This window comes from Alligator mississippiensis, chromosome 1 (genome assembly GCF_030867095.1).
Source record: "Alligator mississippiensis isolate rAllMis1 chromosome 1, rAllMis1, whole genome shotgun sequence".
Classification (NCBI taxonomy): domain Eukaryota; kingdom Metazoa; phylum Chordata; order Crocodylia; family Alligatoridae; genus Alligator; species Alligator mississippiensis.
In genome coordinates this window covers 425925003-425948092 of record NC_081824.1, presented here as the reverse complement: position 1 = coordinate 425948092, position 23090 = coordinate 425925003, and the positions used below count along the sequence as shown (strand labels likewise).

At 44.6% G+C, this 23090-nt stretch overlaps 1 protein-coding gene across 2 annotated transcripts in view; it reads left to right on the top strand.

Annotated features, from left to right (window-relative positions):
* The window catches only part of USPL1 (ubiquitin specific peptidase like 1), a 33626-nt gene extending 19413 nt beyond the window's left edge, over positions 1-14213 (top strand). For both annotated transcript variants that reach the window (XM_006278367.4, XM_006278368.4), the window contains 5 exons: positions 1382-1468; positions 2659-2788; positions 3712-3837; positions 8447-8607; positions 9721-14213. In XM_006278367.4, coding sequence (XP_006278429.2) covers positions 1382-1468; positions 2659-2788; positions 3712-3837; positions 8447-8607; positions 9721-11750 — 2534 coding nt within the window. In that variant the 3' untranslated portion in view covers positions 11751-14213. The remainder of the gene's footprint in view (positions 1-1381; positions 1469-2658; positions 2789-3711; positions 3838-8446; positions 8608-9720) is intronic.
* Positions 14214-23090: the final 8877 nt, after the last annotated feature.

The window sequence follows — 23090 nt, the reverse complement described above, 5'->3', positions numbered from 1 at the left end:
GTGGCCACCAACATGTGCAAGCTCCCCACACCGCTGCTGCGCACTGGGGAGGGGGTGCTGATGGCTAGCCACATGTGAAGCCGTGGCACAGAAAAGCTGTGCCTGGCGGCAGCACGGAACATATGCTTGGCGGCCACATACAAGCTCCCTGATGGAGTAGGGTCCTGTTTTGTGCTTTATGCAGCCTCGTTTGTTTGTTTTGCATTACTAATTTGCAGAGCTGCTGAAGGCCATGTCTGGGGAGTAAGATTATAGTGCCTGGCAGCAGTGCTCTTAAGGATAGCATATGGCTCTACAATGGACTGTCCTGAAGCAAAATAGTTAGTGTAGCTGTGCCTGTGCGTCACTTTGAGCAGACTAACTTGCCCCAGTGAGTGACAGTTAATTAGCTGGTTTGCATCTCCATATGGATACAGCTGCACTGCTGTTGGTTTATGGTGCAGTCTCTGCAGAGCAGCCTGGTATCTTTAGCTGTGCATCTGCTGGGCACAATGAGTTTGTTTTGTAGATGAAGCTTCAAACTCAAGGCATTTCTTAAGTCTACAATGAATTGTCTGAGAACTTAACTCTAAGATTTATTTCTGACTTCCATAAGAAATGTAGTACTTAATCTGCAAAAACGCATCTTAATTTCTCTAATCATTTAAATGGGATTGAATGTCATCACCAAGGATCCTGTTTTTCTCTGATTTTAAAAAGAAACAACCCAATTTTCAGATTTAAAACAAAAAAGTAACCTAAAATCCACATTTTTCCATGATTAAAATGAAACACCACTATCTCTCTCCTCTCACTCAATAGTGGTGTTTCATTTTAATCATGGAAAAATGTGGATTTTGTGTTGCTTCTTTTTATCTGAGAAAACCAGGATCCATGGTCATCACTATAGGGTAGAGTTAAGCTTGTTTGGGTACTTTTGTATGTTTTTCTTTAGTATTTGAATTTCTGAGTGTAATTTTAATTTTAAACTCTGCCTTTCCTCAGATTATAGCACTTTGGTTTGAGAGAATGACACCATGCCTAATGCTTTTTACCAGTAATTTACTGATACCTTCTTCAAATCTTAACCTTCATCTTAGTCACTTATTGTCTGGTTTGATTTCAACATAGCCTAATCATACTAACACATTGTAGAGAGAGAAATTATTTAAAGTATCTTATTAAGTAAATGACAACAGAAAACCATATGCAGGACTAAGTAGGTTTTTTTTAACAAGTTGTTAAAACGTTCTGCAAATGATTTGACTGAGCTTTAATTATTATTATATCCAGTAGGCATGCCTTAAATTATACTAATACCAAATGTATTGCTTTGAAGGGAATTAATATTATGTGCTATATCTGAATTTAATATTTTTAAAAAACAATTTATTTTCTTTAGATGTTCTTCCAAAAGCTGAGATGCATTTAAATGAAATCCGAAATACAATTTTTGTACAACTTCAACCCCAGCTGAAGTGTGAATTAGGTAAGTGTGTGTGTGTGTGTGTGTGTGTGTGTGTGTGTGTGTGTGTGTGTGACTTCAGTTTGTTCCGGCTTTCTGAGTGCAAACCTTGCTGATATGTCAGCACTTAAAATAAATCTCATGAGTGGATACAAACAGCGTACCAGTGTAATTTGGTTAGGTCAAGAACACCACTCACAGTAGTTAGTTCTTTTCTTTTTCTCCCTTCCGCTCCCTCTTTTTTTTTTTTCTGTCTCTGTTCCATTCTCTTCTGTAGTACCTATATGCTCAGGCCTAATGAAGTGACCCTTCTGGTGCATGCTTTTCTTCTCTTTTGTAAAAAAGGCAGGAAAAAATTGCTTGACAAAGGGAAAGCTCATTCTGAGTTTAAAGAGAATACTTTCCAGGACTTTGAATTATGTATTTAGGTCAGGGGTTGGATCTAGCCCACAGCTGCAAGGCTTTGCCTGAACCTGTGCTACTACCACTTCTCCCCACCCTCCCAGCTCCAATCCAGTATGAGCTAGGTAACTTTGGCAGCAGTAAGGGTGAAGGGGGCTTTTTCTGTGCCCACACTGGGGTGAGGCAGCAAAAAGCACCTGCACTGCTGTTCCTTCTCCTAGCCCTCGCCCTGTCCAGCTGTTACTTTTTGGGATCCACTGCTTTAGCAAAGCAAAATAATGTATGGTGACTGCTACATCATCCTTCCTTTAGTTGTGTATGGTCCTCCTTAACTGTAGAGAACACTTGATAAATAATGCCCATTAAATGGTTCCATAGAAACAGCAGAAGTTGACAGCATTTTCCTTCACTTTGTCCTTTGACCTAGCCCATGGAAAGTACTTGTAGCATTTTGGCTTAAATTAGCAAATTGTTATCATTTGTATACTTTTATTATTTTCGCATAAAATGGAAAATGAAATTAATAGTTAGGACTGATGTCACTATTACTATAGTGTAACATCAATATTAGCCTCAAAAGCTTCTGCAAATATTAGTTTTCATGTAGTCTACTGATCTGTTTGTTGTGTTGTGTGCTCCCCTCCTGGTTAACTACAGCTGTAGTCTTGCAGCTAATGATGGCTTTGAGTCCTTTACGATAGGAATGAGAATATTGCTTTGTGAGTGCTCACAGAAGAATTGTCCTTGCTTTCTGATGTCCTGAGGACTGGTTGTGAACATTTAGTGACTATTTTTCTTTTTTTTCTTTGAAGGTAAAGAGGAGAGTCCGGTCTTTGCATTACCTCTGCTTCTAGAAAAGGATCCTGAAGTTAAGAAACTCTTTCTTCATACGTTTTCATGGAAATTTGAATGTTTACTTTGTGGCTACAAACAGCAGGACAGGTAAGGGTTTTTATTCAGGTAATATTCATTTATCTGTGTTTGTTTTTCAGTCTGTACTTGATACTTTTTAAACCAACACTTTGTACACAATAGTTTGCATGTGGTGACAGGGGAAAAGATATGATGGTGAAGTCTTGTACTTTGTATTTCCAAAAGTTTTGTACACCTGCTGTGTAGTGTCAAGATGTATGATGTAATAGTTTTGACTAGGAGAGATGTAAAAGATAAGTGGAGCAGGTTGTCAGCTGCTTACTTAGTTGTGCACTTAATGGTCAAATTGTAGCTGCTCTCCATGAATAGCAGGCCTGTCAAAACAAATAGGTATGCCTTATGCTGTTGAGTAGAAATGAGTTTCTGTATTTATTTGAACTATATGACATTTGAAAAAATAAATCTGTGATGTTTATTCACTTGGAAAAATGTGAAAAGTATCCTTTGCTGAGCAGGGATTTAAAATCTTAAATGTTAGACATAACTCTTAATTGCTATTTAGATGATTGGAGGTAGTATATGCTTAATGTAATGTGTTAAGATGTCCTTAACTATTATGCACTTGGTAAAAAAACAGGATGGAGAATTTTTTTAAAGCCTTAGCTAATTTAAATGTGATTATTAAATAAAATATTTTAAAGTAGCTAACCGATTAGCAGCAGGTTTGTTTTTCATTTTCTTGTGCCACGTAAGCATTATTTGTTGATGCTGATCAGATTATCAAGCCAAATTCTGTTCATATTTCTATGCTGCTTATGTGAACTTCAGTAGTATTTGCCATACAAGGCAGCACTGAATTTGGCCTATTTATTATGCTGTGTAACACTGCTTCCTTTGCCCTACCTTCTCTGGTAAAATGTAATGCATTGTCTTTTCAGAATTTCAAGTAAGTATCTTATCTCATCTTTTCTTCTTTTTTTCCTCCTGTTCAGCTGTAGGAAGATGCTAACAACGTTTACAAATATAATACCTGAGTGGCACCCACTTAATGCTGTTCATATTGGTCCATGTAATAAATGTCAGGATAAATCTCAAAGGAGAGAGATGATTTTGGAAAAGTAAGTCTGAATTGCCTGAAATCTTGACTGTAAAATGGATGAAGTGTTACCTGTAAATTTTAGATCTAAACGTGTCTCATAATTTTGTAATTTTTTTAAGCCAGGCATATTAAGTGGTACTTATGCTTAAGTTTCTAGTAAACATCTAGTTACCCAGCTTTGATAGTCTTTCATAGATTTCATAGACATTAGGGCTGGAAGGGACCTCAGAAGATCGAGTCCAGCCCCCTGCCCAAAGGGCAGGAAGTCAGCTGTGGTCACAGGATCCCAGCAAGATAAACATCCAGTTTGCTCTTGAAGGTGTTCAATGTAGGCGCTTGAACCACCTCCGGTGGCAGGCTGTTCCAGACCTTGGGGGCTCGGACAGTAAAGAAATTCTTCCTTATGTCCAGCCTGAAATGGTCTTGTAGTAGTTTATGACCATTCGACCTAGTCGTCATCCCTTGGGGCGCTCTGGTGAACAAACGTTCCCCCAGATACTGGTGGTCACCCCTGATAAACTTATAGGTGGCCATCAGATCACCCCTGAGCCTGCACTTTTCCAGGCTAAAGAGCCCCAGGGCTCTCAGCCTGTCATCGTAGGGTCTGCTTCCCTGACCTCTGATCATGCGCGTGGCTCTTCTCTGGACTCTCTCAAGCTTCTCCACATCCTTTTTCTTAAAATTCTCATTTACTATGTAAAGATTTTAGTGCACAGTATATTTTTATTATTCACATAGAAAGGACACTCACAACTTCTAATATTCTGAATAGAATTGAGCCAAATAATACTGTATTTACTTGAATGCAAGATGAAATTTTTCTCTCCCAATTGGCATGGGAGGAAAAGACCCTTATGTTATTGCATACAAGAAAATCTCATTAAATACATTGTCTATTATTAAACTGCTGCCAAAAGCACCATGTGCTCAGCAGTGGAAACCAACTGTGAAGTTGATTAAATGTAGCCAACACTGAGCATAATTCTAAAACACATGGCCCAGTTAGTTAGGGTGATATACTGATGGGATCCTACCACAAGGATAGGTTAGTGCAGGGGTGGGCAAAATACAGCCCGCGGGTCAGATCTGGCCTGTGAGGCCATTCTATCTGGCCCACAGGGCCCCTAAAACATTTAGAAAATTAATATTTATTTGCCTGTGGTTCCTGTCAAAAATGACAGGAACCAAGGGCAGTAGGACCCAGGGGAAGCTGGGCAGGCTCCCACAACAGCAAGGCCTGCCTGGCCCCACCCCTGCAACTAGAAGCCTCTGCAGGGACTTCTGGCCTGGGACCATGTGGCTGCCCTGGCTGGAACCGCAGGTAAGGGGGAAGTAGGGGAGGGCAAGGGAGGATCCCGGGCAGGGAAAGAGCCTGGGGAAAAGCTGGGAGCGGGTTGCCCCTCCCCCATCCCATGGCCAGTGCCCCGTATTGCAGTCACTCGCAGCCCACGTGGGGCTGCCTGTGCCTGCTCTGGACAGTGCCATGCGGGCTGCAAGTGGCTGCAGCAGGGAGCACCGGCCACAGGGTGGGGGAGGATCAGCTTTTCCCCTCCCCTGCGCTTAGCTTTTCCCCAGGCTCCATCCCTGCTCCTCCCTGGTGCGGAGGAAAACGGCCCCTCCCCAGCCCCGTGCCTGCGTTCACTGCTGCAGCCACTTACAGCCCATGCAGTGCTGTCCAGAGCAGGCACTGGCAGCCCCAGGCAGGCTGCGAGTGGCTGCGGGGTGGGCAAGGGGCCGCCTTGCCCCCGTGCTCCACATGAGTTTGTAACCTGGCCCCACTGCCAGCCTGGGCCCCGTGGTGGCTCTGGGCTCACCCACTGGGGCTGTGCATAGCAACAGCAGCTGTGGCCCCTGCACTTGCCATGCCCTGCAGTGTTTGCTGCTGTTGCCTCTCTGCTGCCCAGTGTGTGAGCTCTGGACAGGCAGCAGCAGCAAACACTGCCCAGTGTGGCAAGTGGGGGGGGGGCAGCAGGTGCTGCCGCCACGCACAGTCCCGATGGGCAAGCCCAGAGCCAGCACGGGGCACAGGCTGGCAGCGGGGTCCGGGTTACAAGCTGGTGCTGTGCCCGGTGCTCTGCGCTGCATCTGCTCGCATCCCTCATGGGGCTGCCTGTACCTGCTCCAGACAGCCCCGCGTGGGCTGCGAGCAGCTGCAGCAGGGAGTGCCGGCCATGGGGTAAGGGGCTGCTTTTCCCTGCACTCCGCACCACCTTCTTCCCTGTCGGTGAGCAGGCGGTTGGGGCTGTGCGCTGCGCCCTGCCTGTACCATGGGGCTGGGGGGCACTGGGAGTGAGCAGGTGTGGGAGCCAGTGGGAGCACAGGGCCCACACCAGTGTGACCCATAGCAGGGTGGCAGGAGCACAGGGTCCCAGCCAGCAGGGGCTCTATGGAGCCAGGCCAGCTCCCCCCTCTCCCTGCTGGTGCAGCCCAGCCCGGCTTCACAGGCCCCTGCCAGCCTGCACCCTGCTATAGGCCCCACTGTTGCTGGCCCTGGGACATTGGTCCCAAGATGGTGACCAGGGGGTGGGGAACCTGTCAGAGGGCAGGGCTACCCACATGGCCCTCAACAGGCTGCTAAAACTGGGTAAGCGGCCCTCCGCCCGAAATAATTGCCTGCCCCTGGGTTAGTGCCACCTACCTGCATAAGAGATGTACGCTAGTGCCCCCTCATCAACCCCATTTTTTAAAGTCAGGGTAAGCCATGAAATTGCATACAGTTCCCCCAGAATCCCTCTGTCGTATCCTCTATTAGCCTGGTACATATGATTAATGTGGCTCTGCTGTCCACAAGATGAAGCTGACCAGGTTGCCTTGTCTGCACGTAAATTTTTGGAGCATCCCAGGGCTTGTGACAAGAATACCTGAGTGGGGGGCCAATTAACACATGGATCCTTTGTGGGAGGTATCTGGAGTATACACATGTATTGAGCAAGGCTAAGCTGTGGGGTCACTGGGTAGGGTGGGGGCCACACTAATAATTTGTGCCAGGATAAGAGAGTATGCAGTGTTGTGGCTCACCATGGCTTGAAATGCTGCTAACTTTTGTGGGGCCCAGCCCAGTGAACTGTATGGTAAAACATGAGCTTTATGTCTTTGGACTAATACCATGCATAGGTTATAGTAGATAAAAGTAGGTGCCAAAGTGCTGCTCAAAAGTGTTTATGAAACACCTATGCTAAAACTTGCAGCAGTTTAAAAAAAAAAAAAAAAAATGGTAACATGCATCAATTCTGGATGAACTAATTCTGTGATTACTATATGTGAATTGCTACAGCTGTGTTTTAATTTCAAAGTTAATATTTTCAAATTTGCTCCTCACTTCCATGTGGTCAGGGGACAGCAAGATGTAACAGTAAGGGAAGAAGGGAAGAGCTGCCAGGGGGGGAAAAGTTGGGAGGAAGCAGAGGGCTATGTGACCCCCCTCCCCCCCACAGATTTATTTTCCCTGCTCTAGCAGTGGGCTAGGGACAAATTCAAGTCAGACCTCCAATAGTTAGAGTCTGTACCTGGAAAATTTATAACACCTACTTTTTCCATATATAGAATTTAATTATTGGAGGGTCATCTTATATTCAGGGTCGTTTTCTCTTCAAGTAAATACAGCTAACACTGAGGGTAGAAATGGACTCTATACTTTCTGTTGCACCACAAATGCTCAAATTTGTGGCCACAATGAATAGTAAATGGTAAGAAGACAGTGGTAAGTTGTGCTGCTTTAGTGCAGCTGATGCCTGTTTGTTTATGGTGGGAGAGCATGGGCACCCAAAGCTGCCCACACTCTCCACCTGCCCTGGGCAGGGGCTCCACATGCTTGAGGGGCCTGGTTCTCTGTACCTTGGGAATTCCCAGGCAGGATTCAGCCCTTCAAGCCTTGGCAGTGCCTGCCTGCCTGCCTTGCTTTCCCTGCTTAGCTAGATGTGTCCCTAGAATCTCCAGGGCAGGTCTGGGTTAAGTGGGGAAATTTAGGGATTCACCCCAAGGTGGAGTGCATCGATTTCCTGTTTGCAGAGACGCGCCTCATGGCCAAGTGCAGCCAATGATCAGTCAGTTGGGGGAATCCCTCTGCAGGGGACTTACCTAGCTTTTCCCCCTCCAGGGTTGCAGGAGGGCACTACGAAAATCCACTACAGGGAATTTCCACACTTTCCAGCAATACATTGCTAAGTTGGGGGTTTTGCTCTGCTTGCAGATGTGCTCCCTGTGTTGAGGAGTGGCACCCAGCAGTGTCTATATAGATGTCCATTTCCAGCCTGAGCATTTTTCCTCCCCCTTCCCCACCAGCAGCCTTTGGGGGTTGATGAATAGAACTACAATCTTATCTATGTTTTGGTATGAACTGGACTTGTTAGCTAGCCTTTGCTGACATTCATTTCAGCAGAGCTGTCCTTATTGCAAAGCAAAATGTTGTTTTTTGCCCCCCCTCCTCTTCCTCCCCCTCCCTGGAACCAGTGCTCCCATAAGCCCCCAAAGACACTTGTATCTGGTAGCACAATCTGAGATTTCTACATAGGAGTAGAATGATGATCTGGTGAGCTATGGATCATCTATAAATTAATTGTTTGTTTGTGATTTCATTAATAGCTTGAACCAGTGTTTTGTTCTAATAAAATGTATTGTCTCTTTATCAGGATACCTTCAGTATTTATGCTACATTTTGTAGAAGGCTTGCCACATAACAAACTGAAAAATTACTCGTTTCAATTTGAAGGAGATTTCTATGAAATAACAATTGTTGTTCAGTATCAAAACAACCAAAAACACTTTGTGACCTGGGTTTTGAATCCTGATGGTAAATACTACAATTTTTTCTTATAACGTATTGCCTTGTTTTACCAGTTTGGTGGGTTATTGAAATAATGATTGACATTCTATTCTAGACAAAAATTAAAAGGTGTTCTTGTCTGTAAACCTAAAAATTAACCATGCAAATAGGTTTAAAAATTATTTATGCATTTCTTTCTTTTCAAATTCTGATTTGATGTACTGATCCAGTAAATTGCTACCAGTGGAAAAAGTGAAAAGTTACCCTATAACTCTGGTAAAAATAATTTTGGCAGACCTGACCAATTCTTTTGGGTGCTATTTATCAAGTATGTGCATGTCTTGATTGGAAAAAACAAGTTCCCCTCAAACTTAAAGCACTGGCAGCAGCTTCTCCCTCTTGATTCTGCCATTCTTTCTTGAATGCAGCTCCTACAGTTACTAGCTTGTTAGTGAGTAACAGCTTACAGCCCAAAATTCACAGGGTGGGGGTTGGGAGGAATAGCTTATCCAGCCTCATGGATGGGAGGACAAAAGAGAAGGGATAATGATCTTACCAGACCATTGGGATTAAAGTTGTGTATTTAAATTGCCTGATTACATGAAAAAATAACATGATGGGAAACATTCATTTAAGAAAACCAATTGTTTGTTGTGTCCGCATTGTTTCTCCCATTGTTTTTTAATTAAAGACTTACATATGTTTTGCAGTATTTGAACTCAGTCAGCCATCACGAGGGGGTTAGCTTATGAATATTATCAGTTTGCCCTTGAAGTTTCTCCTGTTGGTGAGTTAGTGTGAAAAATTCCACAAAATAACACAGAGAAAGCTTGTGAAATATCCAGATGTGCTTAGACAGGAAATTGATACCTTGTCAAGAGAAAGAAGTGGCTTTGCTTCTTGACCAAATTATGATCTAGGAATTTAATTCTGCTCCTGGAAGTGGCCTATTTGTAGTGGAAGCCTCCAGTTTTCCTTTGGTACAGATCAGTTTTATTCTCTCTGGTATAGGTGTTAGTAGTATCACATAGTGGGAAGGCACTAAAAGTTAATACTCTTGTCACTCAAACAAATCTGAGAACCCAATTTTTTATTGGTAGTTGTACTGAGCCTTTCACTTAGTCACTCTTTATTTTTCAGAAACTTGGCTTGAATGTGATGACTTAAAAGGTCCATATTGTAATAGATGCGAGAGATTTGAGGTTCCTCCTTCAGAGATTCATATTGTCATCTGGGAAAGGAAAACATCCCAAGTGCCAAATAAGCGACAGCCACATAAGTTGAGTCCTCAGTTCCAAAGTAAAGAAACTGAAGAGCTTTCTCCCCGTGATGAACAATCAGATTCTTCATTGTTGCATTGTGATGATCATAATGCTGTAGACAAAATACCAACTATTCATGGCAATGATGGCAGTGTAACTGCTCCAGCTACTACAGAACAGAATTTAGCCAGGACTGAAAAGAAATTGCTTCATGGCTTAGAACATTTGGCAGATGATGATATTATAACTCTGACGCTTGTAGAAGTACAAGTTGATTCTGAAGGTAACCCCCTGGAGAATGAACAGATGGTGAAAAATAACCTAGTTGTTGAAACGGGCACAAAGCAGCAGCTGGAATCATCTTGTTTACCCAAAGCTCCATGTACGGGAGACGTCACTGGAGGTAATCAGACTCCAAACACATGCACATCATCTGAAAATGCCAGTGCTTGCTTACCCATAGGAGAATTGAACCCAGCAAACATTATACCTGCTGTACATACAAACCATGGTAGTTCCTCACCAGAGCCATCACATTTTCAGTGGGCAGAGGCTGAAGCAAATCCAGTTAACACAGAGAATGATATTAGGTTAAATTCAGCAGTATTAAAAAACAAGGAGCCATCATTAATGGAGAACATTACACAGATATTGTCTAATATGACAAACTCCCATAAAATTGTAGAAGACTCTCAGGTTGCAGCTGTGTCTTCTCTGGAGAATTCCTCCAAGGCTTTATGTAAAAATAATAAAAAATCATTTGTAGGAAGTTGGGTAAAGAAGTTACTAAGCAAGAATGCTACTTTTATGCCCTCAAGTGCCTCATCTCATTATAATAATAAGAAAAGTTCTAAACATCCCAGTTCATTAAAAGTTACCGATTTGAACTTGCCTATTAAGGGGGCAAGTAATTTTGGTGGCTTCCAAAGTAAAGGAACAAGCAAAACAGTTGACTTGCACTTGCCTAATAAGGAAGCTAGTAACTTCAGTGGTTTCCAGGACAAAGATGCAAGCAAAACAGTTGAGACTTCTAAATCCGCTCTTCCTCATGATAGAAAGTTTCCTTCGTTAGCTGTCAACAGTCCTCCCTCAGGTACTTGTCTTCCTGTAGCAAACTTTGTAAGTAATGAAGGTACAACTTTGAATAAGCTTGGAAGCTCACTGAGTATTTTGAATAAAATGATTCAACCCAGCTTCAATTCCAGGCATGATCACAGTGGAAATGAGAATCATACATCTGTTGAGACAGTTAAAGAATCAGATGCTGACAAAGCCTGTAGACTTCGTCTAAAACTCCTTAAAAAACTTAATGCTAAAAAAAAGAAGCTGGCTTCACTTGACAAGCTGGTAAAAGCTCAGATGAACAGTGGAAACCCTCCACGTACAGATGGAAAAGACCATTCACAATTTGGATCTCAAAATGAAAGTGAACCACTACAGAACTTTTTAAGGGAATTGCAATATCATATTGATGTTGCAGATAATGAATCTGTATATAGTACAAGCTCCAATATGTCACTCTGTAGTAGCCAGAGTAATGCTGATGTTTTAGCAGAATTATTGTCTCCTTCAACTGTTGCTTCGTTAGAGGTTTCAAAGGATGAAGAGGAGTGTAGGTATTTGGAAATGGTGGATAATAATATTGCACCACAAATGTCTAGTGAGAAAATCAATAGCATGTGTGTGTCGGTATCAAGTGAGGACCAAAATTATTACTGTCCTGTAAAAGATAGTAAATATGAAGATCATATAACCTCACTAATGAGCAAATCCTGCTCAAAAAAGCTTTCCTTTGGCCCCATAAAGGAGGATATATTTGAAGACCTGCTCACCACTTCAATGCTAAACTCAATAACTGGTGACATAGATTTACCTCATTTTGATGAAAGTCTGCTTGAACCTTGTTGAATTATTGTTTGGTTTCTTGAGTGTTCAGAATTGTGTGTATATTTTTCAAACAAAGCACTATTAAATTATATTTTCAAAGTGGTTAATTTGCACACTGGTTGTACTTGAACTGTTAACTTTTGAAGTATTTGCTGCTTAAACTTCGTTATGGCAAGCAAATATAATTTTTATCTGTGGTTTATATTTCTGAAGGAGTTGAGATTGTTTACATTCATTAAAAGCCTTTGTGGCTCTTGATTATTTTTTTTTTTTTCCTTATTGCCTTTTACATGGTAAATTGATCTCTCTCTTTTTTTGGTCCAGAAACATAAAACCTTCAATTTTCTTGACAATACAAGGCATAAATATATAATGAAAAATCAATCCAGTTGTTGGGGGGGGGGGGGGTTGGTGTTTTGTTTTGTTTTAACAAATTGTTCAGGTTTAATTAAATCGTACATCCTGAGACACTTGTGAACAGACATGTTGGCATTCTTTTATACAAGGCTGAATTACCATGATGTAACAGTACTGGGGTGTTACTATCTGAGAAGATTCTCTGTTCTTCTCACAATTTGTTTTGGCCTTGTTCCTGCGGTAAATGCCAACTGGGTTCAGGGAAGGAGTGATGTGAAGGCAAAGATTTCCCCATGTAAGGTAATACAAGTATATCCTAGAGCTTATCTCTGAGTAAATCAAAGTATTTCTGAAAACCATGTGCAAGTACAGTGGGTAAGATTTTGGTTCTGAATTCAAAGATAATGTAATGTGCAGCATCAAATTTACCTTTTTATTTTAATTTAATTAAATTAATCACTACACATCCAACTAGTAAAATAGGTATTTTAGAGGAGATATATTTTTTTTTTTTAATTAGGAATTTAGAGAACTCAGTCTCTAACTTGTGCACATTTTCCTTTTGAGAAAATGGGAAGGAAAAAGTTGGGAAGGACAATTGGTACCAATGGGAGAAGATGAAGGAAGAAAGGGAAAATAGTTTAATTTTGGTGCACATAGATTTGTATATAGGGTTTCACTAATGATGCTTGTATAATTTGTTCCACACAGCTGTGGCTTTTCTAGTCCTGTATTAGATCAACTGTATGCTGTAGGATGGGTGGGGAAAACATCTTAAAACATTGTATTCTCAGGAATGGGATTTTTTTACATCAATGCCACTTCAGTGGTACTCTCAAGAATTTTTAAATCCTGAAATTGCGAGATTTAAATTTCAGGGCCCCTGATCCATAGTGTTTTAAGACCATAAATGATCATTCACTTCAGTCTCACCACCTGCCTTTTTGCAGCCCAGTTAACTGCATTTAGCTAGGCATGTCTTCCAGAAAGACACCAGTCTTGACTTGGGACTCCTCAAGGCATGACACTTCAATTGTTTTTCTTCTGTTAATTTTTTTTTAAATTTCATTGTCAGTGGACAATAACCTGAGTACTGTACATCATAATTTTCAAAAGCTGGTCTTGCACAGTTCTTATATGAATATGACTCCTGTTTTTTGTTTTGGTTTTTTTTTTTAAGTAAAAAAAAAAAAAAATCTCTCACCAGAAATTATCTTTGTCCAATCCATCCTGTGGTGGCAACTACTAGGGTATGAAAGTACCCTATACTCCTGTAACTGTTTCCATTATGGCAATGAGCTTTTCTTGATATGAAGCACTTCCATACTACTGAAACTGGATCCACAATAGATGGCTTATACTATATAATATATTCTTATAATCAGTGGAGAACAGTTTTTTTTTGTGTGTAGTTGGGTCCTGAAAGTATAAGTGGAAACGAGCAAGATTGCTTATTGGACTATATTGTCACTTTTTATGACTTATGCTTTTGCTGCATATAAGACTGATTTCTCTTCCTCCCTCCCCCTGAAATATCATTCCTTAATCTCTTTTTTTCACATCAGAAATATGGAGAAGAAACTGAAAATCCTGGTATATTTTAGCCTTTTCCATGGGTTAAAGGTCATTATTCTCCTACTTCCTTACTGACAAGTTGGCTGGTGGGTTTTTGTTTTGTATAGCTAAGAATGAATGTGATAGTACTGCTGAAGGAGAGCTGAAGTGAAGATGCATTATGCTGTGAAGTTAGTGGCCATTCATATTTCAGAAGCCAGGAGTTCCATATTCTAGTTCTCACAACCCACCCCATGTTCGTCAACGAACAAAGTAACTATTATCACAAGCTGTGCCCACAAAAACAGAAGTGGCTTTGGATAGTTTGGACAAGTTCCATGCAGCATTTCAGAAATTAGGCCTTGAACTGACTCTTAAACTACATTTCTCTAACAATTGTGTATCAGACTGGGACACCAAGAAGAAGGAACTTGTATTAAGAATTTTTACAAAGGGCTTGAGCTTTTCTTTGATTGTAAAGGTTCTCTGTAATGTGCTGCACTGGAAAAGCAAAGTGGAGTGTCATAAAGGCATTGTCTGCATTCAAGTTATTAAAAATGATTATTGACTAGAGTGATTGATCTGTAAAATTGTGGTTTCTTAAAAACACAACAACTAATTTACAACAAAGTTTGTGACTGTATACAGAATGTGGGAAAGAATTACAGAGTACAGGAGCTGAGGCTTTTGGCTGGGTAGTTCCACACCCTAGGTCAGGGGTGGGCAAAATCTGGCCCACGGGCCAAGTCGGGCTCACCAGGTGATCTTTATCCTGCCTGTGGCAGGTCTGTCAGCCCCACCTGGTCCAGGCACAGGCAGCAAGCCTAGGCTGTGGCACACGTAGCCAGTCCTGCTCTCCCCAGGTGCACGGAGCAGTGTGGTGGCTGAACTCCACTTCCTGGAGCCCTAGAAGCAATGGCTCCTGCAGTCTGCTGCCACTAGTATCTCTGCCACTGTCAGACCTGGCCTGCCAACCCTGCACCCACCACCGGGGGCACTGGACTGGGCAGGATTTCTGTGGAGACAGGCTGGGACCCAAATAGGCAGTACATGCTTGGCAGGCAGATAAGATGGGGCTGTGGGTGGGTGGGGAGCAACATCTGGGACTTGGGCAGGCAGGTGGAGTCATGTCCAGGATAATGGGGCGGTAACAGCACAGGGCCTAGACCTCGGCCAGAGCCATGATCTGCTATCCACACATCCCTGCGATGGTGATGGTGCTGTGCCCAGAGGTGTACCAGGAGTGGATCATGACTCTGCCCTGGGCTCCAGCCTTGTGCTGTCATGACCCCTGCCTACCCTTCCTGCCCCCAAATGCAACTCCCTGCCCACTGACAGCCCCATTCCATCCACCCATCCAAGCATGCTGTTCCTGTGGGAGTCCTGGGCCAGTTTCCATGGAGAGGTGGTGACAGCATGGAGCTGGGCCCTGGGGCAGTGCCGTTTAGGGAGTTTTGGTGAGGTGTGGGGGGCAGGAGTGCAGGAGTGCTGACCCTGCCTACAACAGCTCACCAAAACTCCCTGCAGACAAGCAAAGCTCCCAGCTGTAACTCGGAACGTTTTCCACTTCATGGAAAACGAGTTCCACTGTTACCCCAGACAGGCGAATGTGGCCAATAGGTCAGATTCAGCTCACCAGGGTGGTCTGTCCAGCCCACAGAGCCCCTAAAAAAAATAATTATCTGCCCCTGGGTGCCTGTCAAAGATGACAATGTGCCAGCGGCAGCAGGGCCCGGGGAAAGCTGGTGGCAAGCCCCAGCCTCAGCAGCAGCAAGGTCTGCCTGGCCCAGCCCTGCTGTCCTGCCCCACCCTCAGTCCTCAACTGCAGAAGTATCTGCCTGGCAGAGGCTTTTGGCCTGGCAATCCTGGGGCTGCTTCCTGCCCTCATGCAAGTCAGCTAAGACAGGGAGGAAGAGGAGAGGATCAACAGCCATCGGCCCCAGTCCTGGGGCCGGGCCAGCTTCTGCTGCATCCTGCAATCTGGTGATGCAGGAGCAGCTGGTGAGGGTGGTGGGGAAAAGCGGCAGTGGCAGGTGGGAAGGTAGGGAAATGGTAGTTGCAGTGGCTGCAGGCAGGGGCAAGTGGCAGCAAGCTGAAGCACAAGGCCTGCGCCAGTTCCCCAGGGGCCCACTGTGGGGCAGCAGGAGTGCAGGGCATTGGCTGGCAGGGGCTCTGAAGCTGGGCTGGGCTGTGCCAGCAGGGAAAGGGGCAATTGGGCCCCTGCCGGCCCTGGCCCTGGGGTACTAGCACGGGACCTGTGACCATGTCCAACTGAGCTCCCGTCCACTGCCATTCACCCTCTCCATCTGCCACTGCTGCAACCACCATTTCCCTGTTTTGCCACCTGCTGCTGCCCCAACCCCTGCAATTTCTGGCTGGCTCAGTGTGGTGGCAGCCAGGCCAGGCCAGCTCCTGCTACATTCTGTGGACCCAGCCTTGCTGCTGGGGATCACATGGTGCAAGGAGCACCCAGTGGGGTAGTTGGGGTGGGAAAGTGATGGTGGCGAACAGGAAGGTAGGGAAGCAGCAGGAGAAGGGTGGTGGGGGTGGGAGGTGAGAAGTGGCCAAAACCAGGCAGGCAGCAGCATGGGGCCTGTGTTGGTGCCCCAGGGCCAGGGGAAGCAGGAGCACTGGTAGGGGTTCCACCTGCCACTGGCCCTGAGCACCCTGAGGCTTCTCAGCCTGGTGCTGCCGCTGATGGCAGGGGCTGTGTGCACCCGCACCCCCCATGCACACCCCTTCACCCCAGACACCCTCCCCCTCCACACATGCCACAGCCCACCCCAGCCATGCTCATAGCCCCCCACAAACCACATAGCCCCATAGCCACCCACACTTCACATATCCACACCTCCCCACATGCTCCACCACCCCACATACACACCCCTACACCCCCAAAACTGCATATACACCCACAACCCCCATACCCATCTAACTTCCCCCACACCCCACCTACACACATCCCCACATATCCACAGCCCCCCACAAACCTAAACCCACCCACCCATACTCCTCACTCCCCCCACAATATACAAGAATAAGACTTCATTTTAAGCTATTCTACAATCATCTCTATGTGCACTACCCAAACACAAGTAAATCAGGACAAAAATATTTTTTGAAATCAAATTAATTAATGTTGTAGGCGATGTTTGATTTTTAGAATATAATTTGGTAAACCCCCTGCCAAAAGGAGTACTTCCAGGGACAAGGGCAGGGACTTCTGGCGGCAAAGGTCCGAGGTTAGGGGCAGGGCCTCTGGTCCCAAGATGGCGACCAGGGGGTGGGGCTACCCATGTGGCCCTCAACAGCTTGCTCTCCAGCCATGTGGCTCTCGGTAAGTGGCCCTCCAGCTGAAATAATTGCCTGCCCCTGCCCCAGACCAAACAGAAGTTCACTGTTGGTTCTAGCTGCGGGCTGGGAGTCTGCAGCCAGGTTCCCATAGCAAGGGCCGGTATCCTCTGCTAGTGCTTGTGGTTTTCAGAATGGGTGGGGGGAAAGGCAGCATAGGGAGTTCATTCATGGGGCTCCCCAGCCAGTGGTGAGGGGTGGGGTGGGTGAATTGGAGCTCCCCCACCTCGCGGGAGCGCTGAAACCCCCCAGACTGAACTCCCTCTGCTCCCTTTCCTCCCTCCAGTTCTCAAAGCTGACAGGCTGGGAGCTTGGCAGACCTAAGTTACAGAAGATGCTACGTTTTGATACATCTTCATCTGATACCTCATGCAATGAGGGGTCAGATTTTCACCTGATCAGCCATTTTTGAACCTGTCTGCAGCTGTGCACTTGTCTGGTCACAGCTATAAACTGCTTTCTACGGCCAGATCAGGTGAAAATTGTCACTTCTGTCTGTGCCTTAAGTGGCCCTTCAGCCCAAATAATTGACCACCTCTGCCCTTTATAGTGGTACAAAAGGGTACTGCTGCAGCCAAGATGCTGGTGGCAGCTGGATCAGAAGTATTGGATTGCTCTTTCTTTGCTCCCCTCCTGATGTTGCTGCCTGGGACTGGTGCCCAGGTTGGCACACCTCCTGCCAACAGTTAGGCTACTATTCAAGTGAAAATAATAGAGAAAATTAAGTTAGAAATATGAAACTAAATATTAGGATAAAGTGTAAGTTCCTGGACTCTTCAACCTAAACTGCTTAGTACACTGATCAGTGATTTCAGAGAATAATCCTTGGACTATCAGGAATGGTCAGATTGACCTAATAAATCGGATTTCTGATTAGTGTGAGCATTTCATCCCAACAAGATTCTCCCCAAACCGGTGAAAACAGAACTAAGATTGCAGGGAGGAAAGAACCAGTACCCCCTACAAAACACCTTTGAGTCCAGTAGTCATTACACTCCTTTCTTTTCCTGTTACTTTTACAGGAAACAAAGAATCCTTGTTTCCTACAGTAGGGAGCCCTGTGACAAGATACTTTTCCACATCCACAAAACAAATTAGGTGTAGATCAACTATTTTTAAAAAGAATAGTTGTCTTTTCTATGTAAGAATTAATGTACATTTAAAAAACACCAGGTTTTGTGCATTTGTGAAGGGACTGTGCTCCAATTCTGATATTACCCAAACCCCAACATTTGGGCAAAAGGCATGGCAGGGTAGCACCTTGGGGACTAATGAGTTTAGAGAGACATAAGCTTTCACAGGTGACACAGACTAGGAGGGACCTTCTAGATCATGAAATCCAGTTCCTGCAGTCACAAGCAACCACATGTAATCTCTTTTATAAACTAATTAGGTTCCGTTTTAAAGCTACTTGGGAGTATTTGGGTTGGAAAGAAAAAAAGGGAAGGCTCTTTTAGAGCCTCACTGAGTTAGTGGCTAGAAACCTGATTTTCCAGCCTCAGTTTATGCATGGCTGGATCTTATACCCATGTGTTCTTTGCCAGTGCCAGCATTGTTTTATTAGTTTAATAGCTCTTCTCCCACCTAGTTAATCTCACTCATCCCTTGAAAGAAAGAATTTGTATCCTCTATCAGTCTTTGTTTTGCTGGATAAGTATCTTAATTCTTGCTTCCATAGGCAGTTGCTTGTGCCCCAAAAAGCTCAGGGAGTTACCAATACAGCTCCATAAGCATACAAGGTGTTTTAAGAATGGGTTTCCTCATTGCAAGAAGTTGCAATCCAAGTTTAGAGATAAAAGTCAACACACAGAAAAGGAAAGAGAAGATATGATCAATAAGATTCTAAGGTTACTGAAGGAGGCATCTGTGTTCTTTCATAAAAAATTAACTAAATGCAGTGTGATGCCAGATACTGCAGCTGGGGAAGGGACAGGGGAGACACAGCCACAGTGCAAACACACCTTTCAACTGTGCTTATGCTCCAGCCAAGGAGCGGAGGGCTGGAAAAAGTGCTGGGGATGTTGGTGTACCTGTCTGGTCCCAGCACAGGTGCAGAAAAAATCACCTTCTCTGTTGACACTGTCAAAGCCATCCAACTCACACAAGACTAGAACCAGGCTGTTGTAGCCTGCTGCTTGAAAAGTTGCTTGTCCTTGCCATAGTGGGGTTTTCAAAGAGACGAGTATCCATTTCCAACTTAATGTCTAAGAAGAATGGGGGAAGGAGTGTGGAATCAGAAAAAAAATAAATGCCTTAAACTTTGATCATACAAGTTATAAGATGACATAACTGCTTTGTGGGGAATTGCTGGCTCTGTATAGTAGAACAGATAAGGGAAAGTGTTTGTTCTTTGTAACTCCTCTGCAACTGCTTCGCTCACCGCGGCCTTGAAGATAGCAGAAAAAAAGTATGTACAACTGATTTCCAGGTGCAAGAAGGGGTGTTATTTCTTGCTTTGTGAACTAACCTTGTCTCCCCCATAATTCCCATCCTGATAACAGCCAAGCAGTAATGAGCTAGTGTTTGTAGCTGCTTTTTCTAGCAAACTCCACTATATGATCACGTGAGTTGTAAGTGACTGTTAAAAAGTATACAAGCCTCCTGATTTTGCTCTTGGGGGGGAAACCCCTTCCAAGTGCTTGGGAGATCCATGTCACTTTGGAGTCCCCCCTACAGCTGTAGTTTCATTTGAATAAAAGCTTCTGCTGACCTAACCCAAAAGTATGCTGTGTGTGTTTCCATGACAGGAGCCAAAGTACATATATGTACTAGCCAATGGCAAGCCCTGGTAGTACTTTGGTAAAGCACAGGATTGTAGAGATTTTGTTAGAAAAGCTGGTAATTATGCAATTGGGAGCATTATGCTCTCAATATTTGGGTTAGTAATTCTATATATATTAACTCTCCCTAACTGCACCTTTACAGTTCAGCACAGTAATTTCCCCTTCTGTGTGATTTCCATGTTAAATTATATTTGTTGGGAAGCTTCTGGGGGGACAGTTGGATACTTGTGATACTTGGTTGAGAAGGAGCAGATAGAGTGAATGAAAGGTGTGGTTCTGGTATCATGTAAGCAACTGGAGTTCTTGGTATAGGATGCCTCTTCTGACTATAGACCAAATTTGGGGCCAGAGTTTTTAATTCTTGGTTTCCCATCATCATCAGTCTTAACAGCAATTACCTTTCTCTTTGTTCCCAAATTCAGTATCAACTGCTACACCACACAGTGCTTGGGTTAATCAGGTGAATATCTGTTAAGAGAATCAGTACTGCAAGAGTCTATGGTGACAGTGAAAGTGTCATCATTAGCCTTCAGAGTCAAAGGCCATTGTTGTCAATTGTGTAGATTTTAACTCCAAACTGGAGTTAAACTTGGCTTTTGTCCAAACTGCCAGGTAGCTCAGATTATCACCACTTCAGTTCATGCTCATTTCTACTTCTGAAGATTATCTTCCTAGATAAGAGCTAAGATTTGAGCTTAGACCACCAGGGAACAAGGCAAATAAAAAAAAATACAAGTATCTGTGTGGGCCAGGTCAGACCCCGGGCCCTTTTCATTGCTCTGCACGCGGGCTGTGGCCAGCAGCCCAGGCAGGCCGGGTCAGAGAGGGAGGTCGCCGAGCTAGAATTAGGCACAGACATGTAACGGTTGATTTTAAGATTATTTACTTACACCGAGATGGTCGTGGTGTAGGCTGAGAACTTGCTTGAGTTGCGGTTACAACAGAAAACACGAACACACGTGGAGGTTGCAAGGCTCCACGCAGACAGAACACGAATAATCACGTGGAGTTTGCTAGGCTCCACACAGACAGAACTCCAGATGTCCAGGACAAGCGCGCATTAAACTCGTTGTTACGTCTTATAGTAGGCTCCGTTCGAAGACGGGAAGAGGTGGGCGGTGGATCAGGCCGCCAAACTCCTCTGAGCGACACACAGGGTTTCTATTACCCTGCCGCACACACCCAGAGTCCCCACGAGATGGATGCGGAGTCCTCTTTGGCTTGGGCGGAAACTGCTCAAGCCTCTTATATGGCTAGCAGGCCAATCGCTAGCCACCACGTGTGAATAATTTAGCACTAGCCAATTGCGGGGCACAAATTTGCATACGACGAGCGGGAAATCTTTGCACCGTGCATTTCTGTGTTGCAAAGGGAAATGCACCCTGCAAAGATAGCTGCAAAGTGGCGGGAACACTCCCTTGCACGCGGGTTCTCTGCGCAGCAGAACTCCTCCGTGCAATGAAGCTGTAAACCCACAGGGATAATTCGAGTGCCGAAGTACACACAAAAAAAATCAGACCTTTGGGTCATGACAGTATCTACTTTCATAATGTATCTATGACACATATTACCCTGTACATCAGGCTCCCTCATTACCAGAGATCCTGATTTTTTCTGATAAAAAAAAAATCCCTAATTTTCGGATTACAAAAAGTAACCCAAAACCCACATTTTGCCGCGATTAAAATGAAATGCTACTATATATATATGTGTGTATATATAGTGGCATTCAGATATATGTCTAATGACAGAAAAATGTAGATTTTGGGTTACTATTTGTAATCCGAAAATTGGGGATTTTTTTTTATCAGAGTAAACCAGGATCCGTGCTTATTACAGTTGAAATTTCTAGCCCATTTTGTTATATAGTAGTGCTCAGCCTTGCAGATCTGAAGGCTGGATGAGTGGCACCAAGCCAGATCCAGGTGCCATCCAGTATGCCAATCTGGCGTCACACAACAGATCAAGTTGTGGACTGACCCAGCACATGATGCCATGTCAAGACTTCCCATTGGTCTACAGGTTTGGTGGCTGGGCTTGCACCAGATGGCTTGGCCTCAGGGGGCTGGACTTGGCTTATGGGCTGGAGGTTGAGCACCACTGGTCTAATGGACTAACTCTAGAGAATCGTGGAAAAAAAATCCCGGACACAGACTGTAGCTTCTTGTGGTTTTGAAAGCATGTGCTCTGCTCTTTCAGTCTCAAACATATAAAAAGACATGTAAAAATTATAAGGAACAGTTGTGATCATTGGCAATCCCTCATGTCTTCAGTGTGTTCCAATAGCATTTCCTCCGGCCACTGCAAGATCTCAGGCCATTACTAAACTTGGAGTGGAGCTTGTTTTGGGAGTCAAGAGTCAGACATCTGCACACAATGTCCAGTCCGGTGAAGGTTGTGCTTGGGGATCACTGACTCAATGCTGGTAACATTGTTTTCCGCAAGGATGCTGGTGTTTGTGTAGCGATCTTTCCATTTGATGTGGAGGATTTTCTGGAGGCATCTTTAATGGTACCTCTCCAGGTTTTTGTGATAATGATGAGGATGATGATGATGATGATAGGTAACCCATTTTCACATTGTGGAGGAGAGTGAGGATGATGACTGCATTGTAGACCTGGATTTTGGTATTGTGGTGTTTTTCTGGAAATTGTAAAGCCATGCTGAAGCAATTTCCCAAAAGAGGTGCTTGTGCACTGGATCTCCTCAACAGTGTTAACTCTTTGAGAGAGGTAGCCAGAAGGTACGGGAAGTGCTCCAGGGTCTTTCTCTCAAGTTTTTTGTTTGTTTGTTTTTGTTTTGCGGGGGGGGGGGGGGCACCTTCATGGCCTGGGGTTGGGCTGATAGAGCTTAGTCTCGTGGTTGAGAAGGGCCCAAAGCTCAGGAGGCTTCTCTGAAAAGATCCCGCGCGGGCGGGAGCTTTTCCTCAGCTGTGTCTTCTTACCTGAGGTCATACATGGAGAAGGTCATCTGTCCTTATGGAAACCAAGCAACCTAGTTACAGCCCTGTCAGGTTATTATAGCCTGCATCGAGGCTCCACCTTGCTGAAGGGTCAGCACTGAACTGCCTCCGGGTGCGGGCTCACGGGACCTTGCACATGAAGGATTTCACTGTGGCGCACGGGGGTGCGCGACGGCAGCAGTGCTTGGGCACCCGGCTGTGGGGCAGCGTCTTGGCGTCAGGCTGTGCGCGTCTCCGCCCTGAAAGACACGCAGACGGAGCGAAAGGACAGAGAAGCCACCGCAGGCAGCTGCACGCTCCCTCCTCCTCGCCGCATGCCCAAAAGGGAGCCACACGGAAAAGAACTGCGTGGCG